The following is a 19,472-nucleotide window of genomic DNA, read 5'->3' as shown; positions in this document are numbered from 1 at the left end:
TCGTTTCATATCAATAACGTACCTGAAAAAGGGAAGAAATAATCACGAACGTGACGCAGTTATGTTTCCTCACTGACAAATTTAGTGTAATGAGAAAAAGACCGCGATTCCCCCAGGAAGTTGGGTGGAGACCAGAGCAATCGATCTCAGGCTCATAGATTAAGAGCATTTAGTAGATCACAGATGAACACTTTTACCCTTAAATTAGGCACCACAAAATAAAGTAGTCAATATAACATTTACACATTCCTCTTACAATATTAACCCTTTGACTCTTGACGGATTTTAAACACATTTATGCATTTTATCAATCTCTATGAAGTAGTACTGGATGCATAATCTTTTTAACCTTAGATATTTTAAGATCCTTACATACCATGAACTTACTAATACTTTTAGTGTATAACAGGCTATGAATGTCCTTTAACCTGTCACACTCTCCCCGACAAAATAAATGTTGTCCCAACATTACCAACATTATCTTCTTAAACAGTCTATAAGCACTGGACGTAGAAAATCCTCTTCTGTAAGATAGTCCTTGAGCAGAGGTCAAAGTTCACAGTTCAAATAGAACCAAGAAGTTATATTCACAGTCCATATCTGTTGACCAGCTGTATAAACAGTCCATAAGCAGTCTTTTTCTCATACTATTGTCAACAGTCCATCAGTTTTAATGATCTATATGCATAGTCTGCTAATTGTCTTGTGAAAGTCTGTGAAATCAGTCAGTAGTCCATGGTCAAACATGTCAACTCTGTCTGTGGCCTCAAGTTTGCTGAAGTCCATACATGTAGGGGTGGCTGAAGGTAATATCGCTGTAGTGATGGCAGCCATGGAACCAGTCCTGGTGCAGGGTAGACAGGGAACAACTGTGGCTGTGGCTGTATACTGTAGCAGGAAGGGATACCAAGCTGATCATAGGTGATACGTCTTGGAGGGTGTCTCTCTCTTTGTGGCAGCTGGTAAGCTGGTTCCTCAGGTTCAGCAGCAGCAGTTAATGAAGGAAAGGCACTTAGTGGACGATCATCCAGCACATTTTCAGCAGGCAAGTTCATCTCCTCAGCAGGCAGTTCTTTAACTGTTGTTTTCTCCTCCAGCTGATTTTCAACAAGAGGCTGTGCTGGTAGCGTATCAGGAACTGGCACCGCAACTGTTTGTTTCACTGGTGGGGGCCTGTTTTCCGACTCTCTCGCTGGTTCAGCATACCTCTCAGGTACTGTAGGAGATGTGGGGACCTGTAGCGGCTCATGATGAAGGTCATATTCATCCCCGCTGTCTTCATCAGAATCTAGAGGCTGTGATCCAGGCTGATGTCTCTTTTCTTACTTTTGTCATCTTTAGTCATTTCTGGTTGTCTCTCAAAAGGTAAGTGGTCACAGGACATGAGCAGGTTTCTGTGCAGGACCCGGGAGCGTCCCCTACCCTTTTCTGGTCTCAACTCATAAATCGGCAGGTCTGAACCCATTTGTCTCACTACTGTGTGAATTTGATCTTCCCAATAGTTACGGAGTTTGCCTGGTCCTCCTCTTGGTGTCAGGTTTTTAATCAGAACTCGCTCGCCAGGCTGTAGCACTGAACTCCTAACTTTAGTGTCATAGTACTTTTTACTTCTTTCAGCAGCTTTCTGAGCATTTTCATTTGCAATGGCGTATGCTTCTTCCATTCCTCGTTTCCAGTTCTCCACGTAGTCTCGCTGGTTACTGAACCTGCCTCTGTGCACAATCCAAAGAACATATCAACTGGAAGCCTGGGTGATCTCCCAAACAGAAGATAAAATGGTGAATAGCCAGTCACTTCGCAACGGGTGCAGTTATAGGCATAAACCAGTTTGTTTAGAGACTCCTTCCAGTTTGACTTTTGTGTCTCAGTTAGTGTCTTTAGCATTTGCAACAATGTTCTGTTCATTCGCTCCACTTGACCGTTCCCCATCGGGTGGTAGGGTGTTGTTCTGGACCCCGCCATGCCACTGAGTTTCTTTAACTGATGGAACAACTGATTTTCGAATTCTCCCCCTTGGTCATGGTGGATGCGGGAGGGGAACCCAAACTTCAGGGCAAAGTCATTGAAGATGAGATTTGCAGCAGTTTTTCCTGACTTTGATGTGGTGGCGTAGGCTTGAGTGTAACGTGTAAAATGATCAACAATCACGAGGATGTACTCATATCCCCCTTTGCATCTGTCGAGATGGAGGAAATCTATACATACCAGTTCAAATGGCTGTGTTGTCACAATGTTTGTCAGAGGAGCTCTTGTTTCATGGCCTGGCTTTTTCTGCTTGACACAGCTACAAGTTTTAGTCACATAGTGCTCAATGTCAGATTGCATATAAGGCCAGAAGAAGCGGTCACGTACTAGTGATACAGTGCGGTCAGTACCTTGGTGTCCCATGTTATTGTGCAACTCTTCCATCACTTTACCTTTGTACTGCTCTGGTAGAACTAACTGCTTGTGGGCTGTAGTGATTCTGTACAGAATACCATCACTGTCGATTGTCAATTTGTCCCATTCTCTGAATAGGCATTTTGTCTTTGGACTGAATTCCTTTTGCTCTTTAACTGGCGGTTTGGAACCAGACAGCTTGAAATCGAGCACAGGACGGATGACCGGATCAGACTCTTGTGCCTCTCTTATCCCCTCTTTTGGGGATCGAGCTGATTGTTGCTGTAGTTGTCTCACCTTCAGCTGATACTGACATAGATGCAGCTGAAATTGACCAAGGCACAAAAGGCTCTTTCTGTACCTCTACTGCTTGTATAGTGGCGGCAATGGTGTCTGGTGGAAGCTCCTCAGAACATTCTCTCATCAGTGACTCTACATCCAGTGGCATCCTCGACAAAGCATCTGCATCACCGTTCTCTCTGCCTGGCCTGTACTTTATTGTAAAGTGGAAATCAGCCAATTCTGCAACCCACCTGGAAGTGGTTGCGTTCAGTTTTGCAGTAGACAGAATGTAGCTGAGCGGGTTGTTATCACTGTATACAGTGAAGGTCGGAGCATAGTACAAATAATCATGGAACTTATCAGTGATTGCCCATTTTAGAGCTAGAAATTCTAGCTTGCCAGAGTGGTAGTGATAGTTCTTCTCAGCTGCTGTTAAGGTTCGAGAGCCATAAGCAATGACCCTAAGCTTCCCATCTTGCTCTTGATAAAGAACTGCTCCCAAGCCTTGGTGTGACGCATCAGTGTGTACAACAAATGGCTGAGTGAAGTCAGGGAAACCTAAGACTGGTGGGTGAAGCAGACACTCAATCAGCTGTTCAAGTGCCTGTTGATGCTGGTCAGTCCACAGGATTGGCTTGTTTGAGGGCACCACATGACTTACTTTCTTTGTTTTTGCTTTCCGTGGGTGGTCAGGTAATTTCTCTGAATCTGCTTTCAGGAGGTCATACAGACAGCTGGCCCTCCTAGAAAAGTCTTTGATGTACTGTCTGTAGTAAGTGAGTAAACCAAGCATTTTTCTGAGCTGGCCCACAGTCTGTGGTCTGATCTCTTTCAATGCTCTTACTGCTTCAAAATCGGCTGGGTCAACTTTGCTGCCGTCTGCAGACACTATTCTGCCCAAATAACGGACCTGGGGTTTAAAGAGATCACACTTACTTGGCTTGAGTTTGATGCCATACTCTCTGAGACGCTGCAAAACCTTTTGCACATCATTCACATGGCTGTCGAAAGTTTTACTGAAAACTAGCGTGTCGTCCAGATAAGGAATGCAGATGTTGTCCCGGAGCCCTTCCAAACATTCCTCCATACAACGCTGAAAAGCTGCAGGAGCGTTCGCGAGGCCGAATGGCATACGTATCCACTCAAGAGTCCCCATGGGGTCACAAATGCTGTCAGTGATCTGCTTTCTTCAGAGATGAACCCTTGGTGATATGCTTTTCCCTGATCTAAAAGGGAGAACCAGGAATTACCACCTAAACTGTCCATGATGTCCTGGACCCGAGGGATGGGCTGGCGGTCGGGATGTGTCTTTCTGTTCAGGTCTCTGTAATCTATACACAACCGGAGGGTCCCGTCCTTCTTCCTAACGCACACGACAGGTGAAGAATATGAAGAGTTTGACTTCCTAACCCAACCCTGGGCTAGAGGTCATGAAGGTAACCCTTCATCTCCTGATACAGTGGCCTGGGCACTGACATGTATGTGCGCTTGACTGGTTCAGAGTCCTTTAGAGAAATAGTCATTTTCAATCGTTCAATGCAGCCAATGTCATTGTCTGATCTGGAGAAGGAGTGACACTCTTCTCTAAGCATTTTCCTAACAACCTCTCTCTGTTCTTCGGTTAGGTGACTTAAACCTACTGGTGGATCCCACTGTTCAGTAGCAGTACATGGAGTTTGAACACTAGTGTGATTCACTGTGGCTGGGGTGACAGCTTTTTCAAAGACTTGGGCAGGTAACACAGTCATAATGGTTTGTACTGTACCGATTATGGTGCGTCCCTAGCAGGGCAATGTCGTGGTCAGTGGGGTTAGAGACATCAAGCATGACAACTGGAAAAACACCTTTCTTAACTCTGACTAGTGTGTCAAAGAACTCAAGTTCATCTGGCCACTGCGGGTTCAGGTCTGGCTGGAAAAGCATTGTCATGTCATCTTTGAAAGGCTGGGAAGCTACCCGGCACTCAATCTGAATGCTACTGTGTTTTGGTACAGCAACCTTCTCTTTCTTGGTCTTCACTGCGTATTCATCTGTCTGTTCTGCGCTAACAGCCTGTATAAAAGCCCTCACCTTATTTCTTTTGAGGCTTGGGAAAGCTTTTTTCACTGTACTGTACCGTTTAGTCTTTTCGGTCATTGTCAGGATGTGCTCAATAACATTGAAACCTATGATGGGATGAGATAGGTGACAGCCTTTCATTACCAGCACTGGGATGATCAGTTCCTTCGTTTGGTCAGTTTCAGAGGCTAGCCGAAAAGTTGTTTCAATCCATCCCAGGTACGGCATTTCAGTCCCATTTGCTGCCGTCAATCTTAGATCATCAGGTGAGTCCAGAATTTCTGAAACATCCCTCAGCCTTGCGTTTGGGAGAGATTCCGCTTTCCATCGCTCATCAATGACCGATACCTGAGAGCCTGTGTCCCATAGAGCTTGGAGGTGGTGGCGATTCAGGTGACACTCAACAAGGCACTGTCTACCGACTAGCGAGGTGACCTTATGGGGGTGGCAACCTTGAGCTAGGGATGGTAAAGAGTGGGCATTTTCTTCTGTACAGGAAAGCTTTTCACAGGTAGAGTCCATTTTCAGGTGAGTGCATTTTTTCCTTATGTTTAGTCCAATGTTGGTTTTGACATCCTTTGGAACAGTACAGTGTCTCTTTACATGATGAACATTGTTTCAGGTTCTCAAATGAATCTTCTCTGGCACAATTTGCACATTTCTGGGACTTTTTGGTAGCTACGGTTAACACTTGTCCCTCAGCGGTAACCCTTCCCCGTTTAAAGGGGCCTCTTTGGATGGTCTGACTCCCGGATTTTACATCCAGCTTGAAAATGTTCCCCACTCCCACATCGGAAGCAGTGTGTGCAGCGTGCATCTGTTCTGGCCTGCTGGCAGACAAAACACCTCCTTGGAGCTTGAGCAGAGCGGTTGGTATACAGGTTAGGTGCATATTGATACTGCGCAGGGTCAGGTGCTTGGGGCTGACTGTAGTTGCTGTAATACTGCTGCTGGGAAACAGGTGGCTGGGGGTCCCTATCTGGCCTCCTAACTGGAAGTGGGGCATGGGCATAAGGCGATGACTGAAACATAGGCTGCTGTAATGTCTCCTTAATCTGAGCAATCTCTGCACTGAGACCTTTTAGGGAAGCTACACCTGTCTTAAGTTCAGCTAACTCTGTTAACAGTTCTGCGGGTATCTTAGCTTTGGCTTCCTTCACAGGACACTTTGCAGATGGCGTATCTTCTAACTGAACCACACTTACAGTTGTAGCAGGCTGTGGGGCATTAAAACGCTTTTTGTTTCGTCTTTCTATCTCATTAGCACAAGCAATGTTAAGCTTCTCTAGCAAAACCTCATCTGATGTTTCGCTATCAAGCAGGAGAGGCTGCATGTCTATCCTGATACTGTCACTCTGGAGACCTGTAAGGACTGTGTGTAAACACATGCGCTGGACTAGAGCAGGGTCATACTTAAGCCCTGATTCTGACTCCTGGGACGCAAATAGTACTTTCTGCCTCAAATCTAAGACGCGCATCAGGAAGCTTTGAGGGGTCTCCTTGCTATGCTGTGCTTCTGAAGCTAGCTGTTTGTAAAGCTCTGTTGCACTCTTCTCTTGGAAGTGGGAACGCAGGATGCATCTAAGTGTGGGAAGAGTTAGCTGGGGTTTACCTTCCAAGTAGCTGCGTAGCTGTGAGCCTGGAGAAATAGCCCTGATTACTGCGTCTACTATTTCTACCTCAGGATAGCCTCTGTTAAGTCCATTCTCAATCTGATGGGCAAGGCTGGAAAAAGTCAGTTTATCTTTCTGGCCCGGTTCACCTATCTGACCAGAAATTTTTAACTCTTTGCGCCAGTATGAGCCGGGCTGTGCACTGGGTGAGAGCTGCATGCTCCTCTGAAGATGGGCAGGGGGTTGGGGCTGGCGCAGAGAATCACTGGCTTGGTCTGCAGTACTCTGCTCAGTTCCCACCCCTTGTTGTGGGGTTACAGTTCTCAGTCCCTCTATTCTGTGATGTGTTCTGGCTGTTTCAATATCATGGTCAGTTTGCCCTGTCTTGCTATCTATGCCACTGATCATCTCTGTCATTTTGTCTTTAAGTAACAATAATTCCGACATGCCGCCATCTTCTAACTCTGCAACTTCCTCTCTTTCAAGGAACATCATAATGTGAGTCATCAGTGATATGCGGATTTGTCTTGAACATCTCTTCTCTGTTCGCCTGATATGTCAAGGAAATCACATACGTCTAGTAACTTGTCTTTAGTCAGGGTGTGCAATTCTCCTACTACCTCTTCCTGTAGTTCTTCCAAGGCGGTTGTCATGTTGACAGGACAGGAGGAACCTTTACTGTGCAGGAGTTGACTCTGAATTAGGTGGTCCTTACTGTCTCTGATGGTCTCTCAACGGCCTCAGTTGACACGTATTAACCCCCAACTTCCAGCTCCCCTCGAACAGCAACACTTTCCTCACTGCAGCCTGCCTGGGTTGTTATGTAGGGATTTAGCTGGCTCGGAATTCAGCGACCAGGATGTGGAAGCCGGACATCTGAGCAGCAATCTCAGCGGAGCCTCCAAAATGTTACACCCCTGAAAAAGGGAAGAAATAATCACGAACGTGACGCAGTTATGTTTCCTCACTGACAAATTTAGTGTAATGATTTTACAAAAATACCACATTTTACAGAACAACAGATCTACAGGAACCAGAGATTTGTAGGGTACAAAGCTTATTCAAGTCACAACAGCATAAACTGTAATTCACTAAAACATATACAAATGTTTCAATATAACTGTCAAACACAAAGTAATTTTAGCTCAGTAACCCATAACTACATTTATCAACCATGTCAACAAAGTATTCGAAACACATTATACAAATAACCCCAAATATATTATTAACAACGCACATATTCATTCACAATTAGCATAAAATGGCAGCTACTCTCAGTACGAAGCTATCGCTGCAACCAAGCAGATTACAGTCACACACGCACCTAATAACTCTCTTCAACCAACTCTAACTTCCTCAAGATGTTACTAACACATACCTTAAACTCTCTTCACAGGTTAGCAAGTTATTACATTCAAATTAACTCGTTTCATATCAATAACGTACCTGAAAAAGGGAAGAAATAATCACGAACGTGACGCAGTTATGTTTCCTCACTGACAAATTTAGTGTAATGAGAAAAAAGACCGCGATTCCCCCAGGAAGTTGGGTGGAGACCAGAGCAATCGATCTCAGGCTCATAGATTAAGAGCATTTAGTAGATCACAGATGAACACTTTTACCCTTAAATTAGGCACCACAAAATAAAGTAGTCAATATAACATTTACACATTCCTCTTACAATATTAACCCTTTGACTCTTGACGGATTTTAAACACATTTATGCATTTTATCAATCTCTATGAAGTAGTACTGGATGCATAATCTTTTTAACCTTAGATATTTTAAGATCCTTACATACCATGAACTTACTAATACTTTTTAGTGTATAACAGGCTATGAATGTCCTTTAACCTGTCACACAAGCACGTGTCTCATTACTGTGTCTCATTACTGTAACACTTTTTCAAGTTCCTGTAAAAACTCCAATCAGTTTTTAAATAAAGTTTTATTCACAAATGATGCATCATCTAGAGGAGAAGTAGAAGTTCAATGAATGTATTTGTTTATATACCTTCAGAATGAGGCTCTTATTCTCAAACCCCCATTTTACCCCACTTGGACTTCTCATTAACCAAACAGCTAAAAAGCTCAAATTGGGAAAAAGTCTGATTTAATTTTATAGTTTCATTTTAAATATTTTCAGTGTTATGTTTAACTTAGGCCTTTTCATTCATTCATTCATTAATTCATTCATTCATTCATTCATTCAAAATATTATACATTGATTTGTTTATAACTTTTTTGGACTGTTACGGTAGTGATCATTTTGTGGAAATGATGGTAAAATGCATATTATTTTATCCAAAAACATAATAATAATTATAAAATAGATAGTACAGATTCTAATCTCAGTGATCCAATAGGACATTTCGTGAAAAATGACACAATAATGTTTTGGTCAAATGTCAGTTTTGTGAGAATAACCCTATTGTTGTTATGTTGTTATAAGTCAAACAGGAAGTGATGTATTAGTGTCTCAGGGTCATGTTCATTAGGCATCAAACATAAGAAAACTGACTGAAACAGGGAGGGATTGTGAAGTTGTCCAATAAGAAATGCTTTTTTTTTTGCATAATGTTTTAAAACGTTTTCCATTGCATGTGGTAATGAATCCAACCCTGGTTCCAGCTTTGCCAGGCTGGAGGATCTGCCGTCAGAGCAGTGGAACCACGCTACGGTGAGGAACGCCCTCAAAGAGCTACTGAAGGAGATGAACCAGAGTTCCCTGGCCAAGGAGTGCCCCCTCTCTCAGGTAGCAGCTTATGTCATGTCATGCAAATGAGTCTCTGGGTTAGGTTGTACTGCATTGCATTAGCCTTATAGTGGTGGGGAATCATGTGCCAAGGAGTGCCCTCTCTCTCAGGTTGCATCTTATGTCATGTCATGTCATGTCATGTTATGCATCTTAGTCTCTGGCTTAGGTTGTTTTTCATTAGCTTCAGGAAGTGGTGTGCTGTTCTTACATGCCGTTTAAATGACACATGACATCCTGTATACAGATTCCAAAACAACAACGCAGATCTGTTTTCTTCTGGATTAAAGCGCTCCACATTGAGCTAAATTAGTGACTGATTGTGTTGTGGTGCTCCAGCCCATACTGTATGTGACTGTGTTGTGGTGCTCCAGTCCATACAGTATGTGACTGTGTTGTGGTGCTCCAGTCCATACCGTATGTGACTGTGTTGTGGTGCTCCAGTCCATACCGTATGTGACTGTGTTGTGGTGCTCCAGTCCATACATTATGTGACTGTGTTGTGGTGCTCCAGTCCATACCGTATGTGACTGTGTTGTGGTGCTCCAGTCCATACAGTATGTGACTGTGTTGTGGTGCTCCAGTCCATACAGTATGTGACTGTGTTGTGGTGCTCCAGTCCATACCGTATGTGACTGTGTTGTGGTGCTCCAGTCCATACCGTATGTGACTGTGTTGTGGTGCTCCAGTCCATACCGTATGTGACTGTGTTGTGGTGCTCCAGTCCATACAGTATGTGACTGTGTTGTGGTGCTCCAGTCCATACAGTATGTGACTGTGTTGTGGTGCTCCAGTCCATACAATATGTGACTGTGTTGTGGTGCTCCAGTCCATACCGCATGTGACTGTGTTGTGGTGCTCCAGTCCATACAGTATGTCACTGTGTTGTGGTGCTCCAGTCCATACTGTATGTGACTGTGTTGTGGTGCTCCAGTCCATACCGTATGTGACTGTGTTGTGGTGCTCCAGTCCATACAGTATGTGACTGTGTTGTGGTGCTCCAGTCCATACCGTATGTGACTGTGTTGTGGTGCTCCAGTCCATACCGTATGTGACTGTGTTGTGGTGCTCCAGTCCATACAGTATGTGACTGTGTTGTGGTGCTCCAGTCCATACCGTATGTGACTGTGTTGTGGTGCTCCAGTCCATACCGTATGTGACTGTGTTGTGGTGCTCCAGTCCATACATTATGTGACTGTGTTGTGGTGCTCCAGTCCATACCGTATGTGACTGTGTTGTGGTGCTCCAGTCCATACAGTATGTGACTGTGTTGTGGTGCTCCAGTCCATACAGTATGTGACTGTGTTGTGGTGCTCCAGTCCATACCGTATGTGACTGTGTTGTGGTGCTCCAGTCCATACCGTATGTGACTGTGTTGTGGTGCTCCAGTCAATACCGTATGTGACTGTGTTGTGGTGCTCCAGTCCATACAGTATGTGACTGTGTTGTGGTGCTCCAGTCCATACAGTATGTGACTGTGTTGTGGTGCTCCAGTCCATACAATATGTGACTGTGTTGTGGTGCTCCAGTCCATACCGCATGTGACTGTGTTGTGGTGCTCCAGTCCATACAGTATGTCACTGTGTTGTGGTGCTCCAGTCCATACTGTATGTGACTGTGTTGTGGTGCTCCAGTCCATACCGTATGTGACTGTGTTGTGGTGCTCCAGTCCATACAGTATGTGACTGTGTTGTGGTGCTCCAGTCCATACCGTATGTGACTGTGTTGTGGTGCTCCAGTCCATACCGTATGTGACTGTGTTGTGGTGCTCCAGTCCATACAGTATGTGACTGTGTTGTGGTGCTCCAGTCCATACCGTATGTGACTGTGTTGTGGTGCTCCAGTCCATACCGTATGTGACTGTGTTGTGGTGCTCCAGTCCATACCGTATGTGACTGTGTTGTGGTGCTCCAGTCCATACAGTATGTGACTGTGTTGTGGTGCTCCAGTCCATACAGTATGTGACTGTGTTGTGGTGCTCCAGTCCATACAGTATGTGACTGTGTTGTGGTGCTCCAGTCCATACCGTATGTGACTGTGTTGTGGTTCTCCAGTCCATACCGTATGTGACTGTGTTGTGGTGCTCCAGCCCATACAGTATGTGGTCCTTATAGGTCTAGTATTGCACAGGACTGTGGGAATTGTACACAGTCACTAAAACACACACTCATTAAAAACACACACTTACTAAAACATACACTGCATTCACTCTCTCTCTCTCTCTCTCTCTCTCTCTCTCTCTCTCTCTCTCTCTCTCTCTCTCTCTCTCTCTCTCTCTCTCTCTCTCTCTCTCTCTCTCTCTCTCTCTCTCTCTCTCTCTCTCATCAGAGTATGATCTCTGCCATAGTCAACAGCTCGTACTATGCCAACGTGTCCACCTCCAAGTGCCAGGAGTTTGGCCGCTGGTACAAGAAGTACAAAAGGATTCAAGGTGAGGTGTGTCCCCTCTTGGCTCCCGTAACCGTACACACCCCACAGGGACAATACAATGTCATTAGCACCTTCCTCTATGCCTCTCCTCTATAACATTGCCTGTCATTGGTTGGGATCCTAACTGTACGTCTCTCCCTCTATAACATTGCCTGTCATTGGCTGGTATCCTAACTGTAATTCCTTGAGTTTACCCAAGTGTTGGGCCCTTCTTTCAGCAGACAGTTATTATTGGCTCTTGAGTAGTGTCGGCTCAAGCTTTTGGGGGCCTAAGGCAAGACTTGATTGTGGGGGGCCACCTCCCGCGTTAAAGGAAAAATCAGCTAAAAAACTATATTTTGGGACTGTACTAACAGTGGACTAATGAAAACAAAACCAAAAGATAGTTTTGGAGCTGATTTGTCCTTTAAGGCCATACACACAGTCTGCTTATAGGGGATACAGCACTGCTCTTGAACAGGCCTCTGAGATGTGGGTTAACTAAACTGCAAACCCCCCCCGAGCTAGCCAGTTGCTTCAATCCTGAGATGACCCTATACAGCAGTAAGAGTACTGATACTTAGGGGGGTGGGGGCATTAGACAGACAGCTCTATAGAGACCATACAGCAGTAACAGTACTGATACTTAGGGGGTGGGGGCATTAGACAGACAGCTCTATAGAGACCATATACAGCAGTAACAGTACTGATACTTAGGGGGGGTGGGGGCATTAGACAGACAGCTCTATAGAGACCATATACAGCAGTAACAGTACTGATACTTAGGGGGTTGGGGGCATTAGACAGACAGCTCTATAGAGACCATATACAGCAGTAACAGTACTGATACTTAGGGGGTGGGGGCATTAGACAGACAGCTCTATAGAGACCATATACAGCAGTAACAGTACTGATACTTAGGGGGTGGGGGCATTAGACAGACAGCTCTATAGAGACCATATACAGCAGTAACAGTACTGATACTTAGGGGGTGGGGGGCATTAGACAGACAGCTCTATAGAGACCATATACAGCAGTAACAGTACTGATACTTAGGGGGGGGGGGGGCATTAGACAGACAGCTCTATAGAGACCATATACAGCAGTAACAGTACTGATACTTAGGGGGGGTGGGGGCATTAGACAGACAGCTCTATAGAGACCATATACAGCAGTAACAGTACTGATACTTAGGGGGGGTGGGGGCATTAGACAGACAGCTCTATAGAGACCATATACAGCAGTAACAGTACTGATACTTAGGGGGGGTGGGGGCATTAGACAGACAGCTCTATAGAGACCATATACAGCAGTAACAGTACTGATACTTAGGGGGGTGGGGGCATTAGACATGGTATTAGAGACAGCTCTATAGAGACCCCACCATGATGCATGGTATTAGAGACAGCTCTATAGAGACCCCACCATGATGCATGGTATTAGATACAGCTCTATAGAGACTAGAGACCCCACCATGATGCATGGTATTAGAGACAGCTCTATAGAGACCCCACCATGATGCATGGTATTAGAGACAGCTCTATAGAGACCCCACCATGATGCATGGTATTAGAGACAGCTCTATAGAGACCCCACCATGATGCATGGTATTAGAGACAGCTCTATAGAGACCAGAGACCCCACCATGATGCATGGTATTAGAGACAGCTCTATAGAGACCCCACCATGATGCATGGTATTAGAGACTGCTCTATAGAGACTAGAGACCCCACCATGATGCATGGTATTAGAGACAGCTCAATAGCGACCCCACCATGATGCATGGTATTAGAGACAGCTCTATAGAGACCCCACCATGATGCATGGTATTAGAGACAGCTCTATAGAGACTAGAGACCCCACCATGATGCATGGTATTAGAGACAGCTCTATAGAGACTAGAGACCCCACCATGATGCATGGTATTAGAGACAGCTCTATAGAGACCAGAGACCCCACCATGATGCATGGTATTAGAGACAGCTCTATAGAGACTCCACCATGATGCATGGTATTAGAGACAGCTCTATAGAGACTAGAGACCCCACCATGATGCATGGTATTAGAGACAGCTCTATAGAGACTCCACCATGATGCATGGTATTAGAGACAGCTCTATAGAGACTAGAGACCCCACCATGATGCATGGTATTAGAGACAGCTCTATAGAGACCCCACCATGATGCATGGTATTAGAGACAGCTCTATAGAGACCCCACCATGATGCATGGTATTAGAGACAGCTCTATAGAGACTAGAGATCCCACCATGATGCATGGTATTAGAGACAGCTCTATAGAGACCCCACCATGATGCATGGTATTAGAGACAGCTCTATAGAGACCCCACCATGATGCATGGTATTAGAGACAGCTCTATAGAGACTAGAGACCCCACCATGATGCATGGTATTAGAGACAGCTCTATAGAGACCCCACCATGATGCATGGTATTAGAGACAGCTCTATAGAGACTAGAGACCCCACCATGATGCATGGTATTAGAGACAGCTCTATAGAGACCCCACCATGATGCATGGTATTAGAGACAGCTCTATAGAGACCCCACCATGATGCATGGTATTAGAGACAGCTCTATAGAGACCAGAGACCCCACCATGATGCATGGTATTAGAGACAGCTCTATAGAGACTAGAGACCCCACCATGATGCATGGTATTAGAGACTGCTCTATAGAGACTAGAGACCCCACCATGATGCATGGTATTAGAGACTGCTCTATAGAGACTAGAGACCCCACCATGATGCATGGTATTAGAGACAGCTCTATAGCGACCCCACCATGATGCATGGTATTAGAGACAGCTCTATAGAGACCCCACCATGATGCATGGTATTAGAGACAGCTCTATAGAGACCCCACCATGATGCATGGTATTAGAGACAGCTCTATAGAGACTAGAGACCCCACCATGATGCATGGTATTAGAGACAGCTCTATAGAGACCCCACCATGATGCATGGTATTAGAGACAGCTCTATAGAGACCCCACCATGATGCATGGTATTAGAGACAGCTCTATAGAGACCAGAGACCCCACCATGATGCATGGTATTAGAGACTGCTCTATAGAGACTAGAGACCCCACCATGATGCATGGTATTAGAGACAGCTCTATAGCGACCCCACCATGATGCATGGTATTAGAGACAGCTCTATAGAGACCCCACCATGATGCATGGTATTAGAGACAGCTCTATAGAGACCCCACCATGATGCATGGTATTAGAGACAGCTCTATAGAGACTAGAGACCCCACCATGATGCATGGTATTAGAGACAGCTCTATAGAGACCCCACCATGATGCATGGTATTAGAGACAGCTCTATAGAGACCCCACCATGATGCATGGTATTAGAGACAGCTCTATAGAGACTAGAGACCCCACCATGATGCATGGTATTAGAGACAGCTCTATAGAGACCCCACCATGATGCATGGTATTAGAGACAGCTCTATAGAGACCCCACCATGATGCATGGTATTAGAGACAGCTCTATAGAGACCCCACCATGATGCATGGTATTAGAGACTGCTCTATAGAGACTAGAGACCCCACCATGATGCATGGTATTAGAGACAGCTCAATAGCGACCCCACCATGATGCATGGTATTAGAGACAGCTCTATAGAGACCAGAGACCCCACCATGATGCATGGTATTAGAGACAGCTCTATAGAGACCAGAGACCCCACCATGATGCATGGTATTAGATACAGCTCTATAGAGACCCCACCATGATGCATGGTATTAGAGACAGCTCTATAGAGACCCCACCATGATGCATGGTATTAGAGACAGCTCTATAGAGACTAGAGACCCCACCATGATGCATGGTATTAGAGACAGCTCTATAGAGACCAGAGACCCCACCATGATGCATGGTATTAGAGACAGCTCTATAGAGACCCCACCATGATGCATGGTATTAGAGACAGCTCTATAGAGACCAGAGACCCCACCATGATGCATGGTATTAGAGACAGCTCTATAGAGACCCCCACCATGATGCATGGTATTAGAGACAGCTCTAAGAGACCCCACCATGATGCATGGTATTAGAGACAGCTCTATAGAGACTAGAGACCCCCACCATGATGCATGGTATTAGAGACAGCTCTATAGAGACCCCACCATGATGCATGGTATTAGAGACAGCTCTATAGAGACCCCACCATGATGCATGGTATTAGAGACAGCTCTATAGAGACTAGAGACCCCACCATGATGCATGGTATTAGAGACAGCTCTATAGAGACCAGAGACCCCACCATGATGCATGGTATTAGAGACAGCTCTATAGAGACCAGAGACCCCACCATGATGCATGGTATTAGAGACAGCTCTATAGAGACTAGAGACTCCACCATGATGCATGGTTCACATAATCATTTAATGTCACCCTTAATATAGCAGAGAAAACCAAACACTGTCAGCCTCTAATCAGAAGCAGCCGCCAGCCACTCCACACTGGGAGATCCCTTTACACACACACGCAGGGGCATGGGCACACACACACACACACACACACAAACACACACACACACAAACACACACACGCAACACATACAGAGTGCATGCACACACATGGACGCACAAACACGACGAACACGACGCACACATGCACTCACACACACACTCTTCGACCTCATAGCAGACCATGTACCCCCTCCTTTCTCCCTCCTCCCTGTTTAACGGTGTCATTCCAACATGGAGGCAGATCAAAGTTGACACCAGACCACAAACACAGAGAGAAGTGGGAGAGTGAGATAAATGGTGCCTGTGGTCTGACAGGGAGGGAGAGAGGGAGGGAAGGAGGAGGGAGGAGGGAATGAGGGAGGAGGGAGGGAGGGAGGGAGGGAGGGAAGGAAGGAAGGAAGGAAGGAAGGAAGGAAGGAAGGAAGGAAGGAAGGAAGGAAGGAAGGAAGGAAGGAAGGAAGGAAGGAAGGAAGGAAGGAAGAGGGAGGGAGGGAGGGAGGGAGGGAGGGAGGGAGGGAGGGAGGGAGGGAGGGAGGGAGGGAGGGAGGAAGGAAGGAAGGGGGAGGGAGGGGGAGGGAGGGAAAGGTCAGGTTCCCTACAGCCTATAGTATTAGTTTTGTACTGTTTTGCTCTGCGGCCCCCACAGACAAACAGACTGTAGCCCTCCAGATGTGGTAAAACTGGGAATGGGAAGTTCCCATTGGATTAGTGTAGTTACCTCAGAATCTGATTGGAGGATCTACTTGTCAGTCTTAGGACCTTCTGTTGATGTCATTTGCATGGATGTATGGATGGATAAATGGATGGATAAAGGATGGATGTTGTTCAATGTGTAGCCTACCTACTGTACCGTATAGCATAGTGTTGTTAACCAGTCTGATATATAGCATGTGACTTCACTACAGGTGAATACCTGGAGAAGATGTGGTCAGGACGGGATAAACCTAACATTAAAGGTGAGTTGGAAGGAACGTCCATTACCTGAACATCTATATAGTACCTGAACAGTATATAGATGGTATTGGGAGCTTTTCAGACATCCTCTCACCACCATGTCATCTCCAGTATATAGATGGTATTGGGAGCTCTTCAGACCTCCTCTCACCACCATGTCATCTCCAGTATATAGATGGTATTGGGAGCTTTTCAGACCTCCTCTCACCACCATGTCATCTCCAGTATATAGATGGTATTGGGAGCTCTTCAGACATCCTCTCACCACCATGTCATCTCCAGTATATAGATGGTATTGGGAGCTCTTCAGACCTCCTCTCACCACCATGTCATCTCCAGTATATAGATGGTATTGGGAGCTCTTCAGACCTCCTCTCACCACCATGTCATCTCCAGTATATAGATGGTATTGGGAGCTCTTCAGACCTCCTCTCACCACCATGTCATCTCCAGTATATAGATGGTATTGGGAGCTCTTCAGACCTCCTCTCACCACCATGTCTGTTTGTTTGTGTGTATCTGCAGTGGAGAGGGACAGCATGTCAGACGTATGTGTCCTTGGACAGCGCCCCCTCTCTCACCTGACCCCACCAACCCAGCTTGGAGGGTTACCCCTCAAGGTTGGACTAGGGGACCCCCAAACCCCCAGCCAGCAACAGGCCCTCCCCCACCCGTCTCAGCAGCACTCACCCCACAGACAGCACCACCACAGCCCCCCGCCCAGAGGCCAGCCGCCCCCTCCCGGTCCTCCGGACTCCCTCCAACCCTTACTGGGCCCGGGCGGTCTCCTCTCTCCCCAGCTCAGCCCTCAGCTGGTCAGGCAACAACTGGCCATGGCCCACCTCATCAACCAGCAGCTAGCCGTTAGCCGCCTGTTAGCCCACCAGCACAGTCCGCAGGCCCTCCACCAGCAGCAGCACCAACAGTTCCTCAACCACCCACCCATCCCACGCTCTTGCAAAGCCCCAGGAGGCCTCACTGATCCCGGGATGAATCCGTCGGCCGTGGAGGTCTGTCCGGACATCTACCATCAGGTCAGAGAGGAGCTGAAGAGGGCCAGCGTCTCTCAGGCTGTGTTCGCCAGGGTGGCCTTCAACCGCACACAGGTGAGACATCTACCTCCACTTCTACTTCCATTACTAACCACTCCTGAGACCACCACTTAAGTCCAATTTTCACTTAATCTCCCATTGACATCAATGCGTCAATGATTCGCCCCTATAACTGGAAGGAGTGGCTGTGGTTCTGACTTTTCGGGATCTTTAGTCCACAGCACTAAAAGATCCGGAGCCCCCGAAGCTTCTGCACAGAGATCAGGCTACTCAGGCCAATGGTTTTGGTGTTGTTTAATAAAGTTAGATCAAAGCTGAATCAATGTCTGCCAGATCACATAAGGATCACAGTATTCTACATAACACAACCCAATATAATAGCATAGTATAACTTTACTCAACAACGTGCCACTAGGCAAAATACACAGGTAGTCTATGCTGCAGTTAGTTAACACCATCTGCTCTGAGATCCGTTCACTCCGTCATTCAACACAACACTGTAGGCTACTTCAAAACAACACTGTATAACTCAAGAAGATCTAAATGCATATCCCCATGAAACTGACTGAGATCAAATGGTTACTATGCAGAATGATGCTGCATGGATGTTTCACTGGTAAAACTTGAACAATTATCATGCACGATTGAATACGGTGTTGTTTTGTCTTCCAGTAACGTTACACTATGCTATTATATTGAGTTCTGTAATGTAGAATACTGTGATCATTATGGGATCTTGGAGACATTGATTCAGCTTTGATCTAACTTTATTAAACAAGCACCATTCGCCAGAGTAGCTGATACACACATGTGGTCTGCACATGCGCAGAAGCTTCGGGAAGCTCTGGATCTTTGAGTCCAGCGGACTAAAGATCCCGAAAAAGTCGGATCCACAGCCACGGCCAGAACTGTAACCACTGTAGCTTTTGAAGGGTCTCAGAGTTGGTTGTGCTATGTGTATAACACATAGCACAACTACTATGAACAACTAACAATAGACAGATTGTAACTGTAAACAGTAAACACACAAGTTACAATAGTAACATCAACTCACTTCTGTCCACACACTCCATCAGACACATCCACTTGGAGAAAGGTGGCTGTGACCTGAGCAGGCAAGAGTACTGTCAGGAGTCCGCCCGCTAGCAACCACCTGACCCTAGCAACCTATCAGTGGCCTGGTCACAGAGGTTGCTGGGAATTTGGGGACCCGGTTTGGGGACCCCCTAGTCTCTCTGGCACCGTTGGGGGATGGATGTAGTGAGCTGCATGAAGTGATAAGACTCATAGGCAGGGGAATCCGTAACACCTTTTGTATATCAGCAGTTGTCACAAAGTGCTTTTAAAGTAATCCCATATAATATCATATTGAACATCGAATTATAGAATTGTCCTCCCGAGTGGCGCAGTGGTCTAAGGCACTGCATCGCAGTGCTAGCTGTGCCACTAGAGATCCTGGTTCGAATCC

General features: G+C 46.0%; 1 protein-coding gene across 1 annotated transcript in view; it reads left to right on the top strand.

Annotated features, from left to right (window-relative positions):
• LOC121582933 (DNA-binding protein SATB2-like) overlaps positions 1-19,472 on the top strand; it is a 53,046-nt gene that overhangs the window by 16,950 nt on the left and 16,624 nt on the right. Inside the window, exons 5-8 of the mRNA XM_045206400.1 lie at positions 8,964-9,087; positions 11,416-11,518; positions 16,904-16,954; positions 17,478-18,058. Coding sequence (XP_045062335.1) covers positions 8,964-9,087; positions 11,416-11,518; positions 16,904-16,954; positions 17,478-18,058 — 859 coding nt within the window. The remainder of the gene's footprint in view (positions 1-8,963; positions 9,088-11,415; positions 11,519-16,903; positions 16,955-17,477; positions 18,059-19,472) is intronic.

This window comes from Coregonus clupeaformis, chromosome 23 (genome assembly GCF_020615455.1).
Source record: "Coregonus clupeaformis isolate EN_2021a chromosome 23, ASM2061545v1, whole genome shotgun sequence".
NCBI lineage: Eukaryota > Metazoa > Chordata > Actinopteri > Salmoniformes > Salmonidae > Coregonus > Coregonus clupeaformis.
The sequence above is the reverse complement of the archived record's forward strand: the minus strand, read 5'-3'. Positions and strand labels throughout refer to the sequence as shown.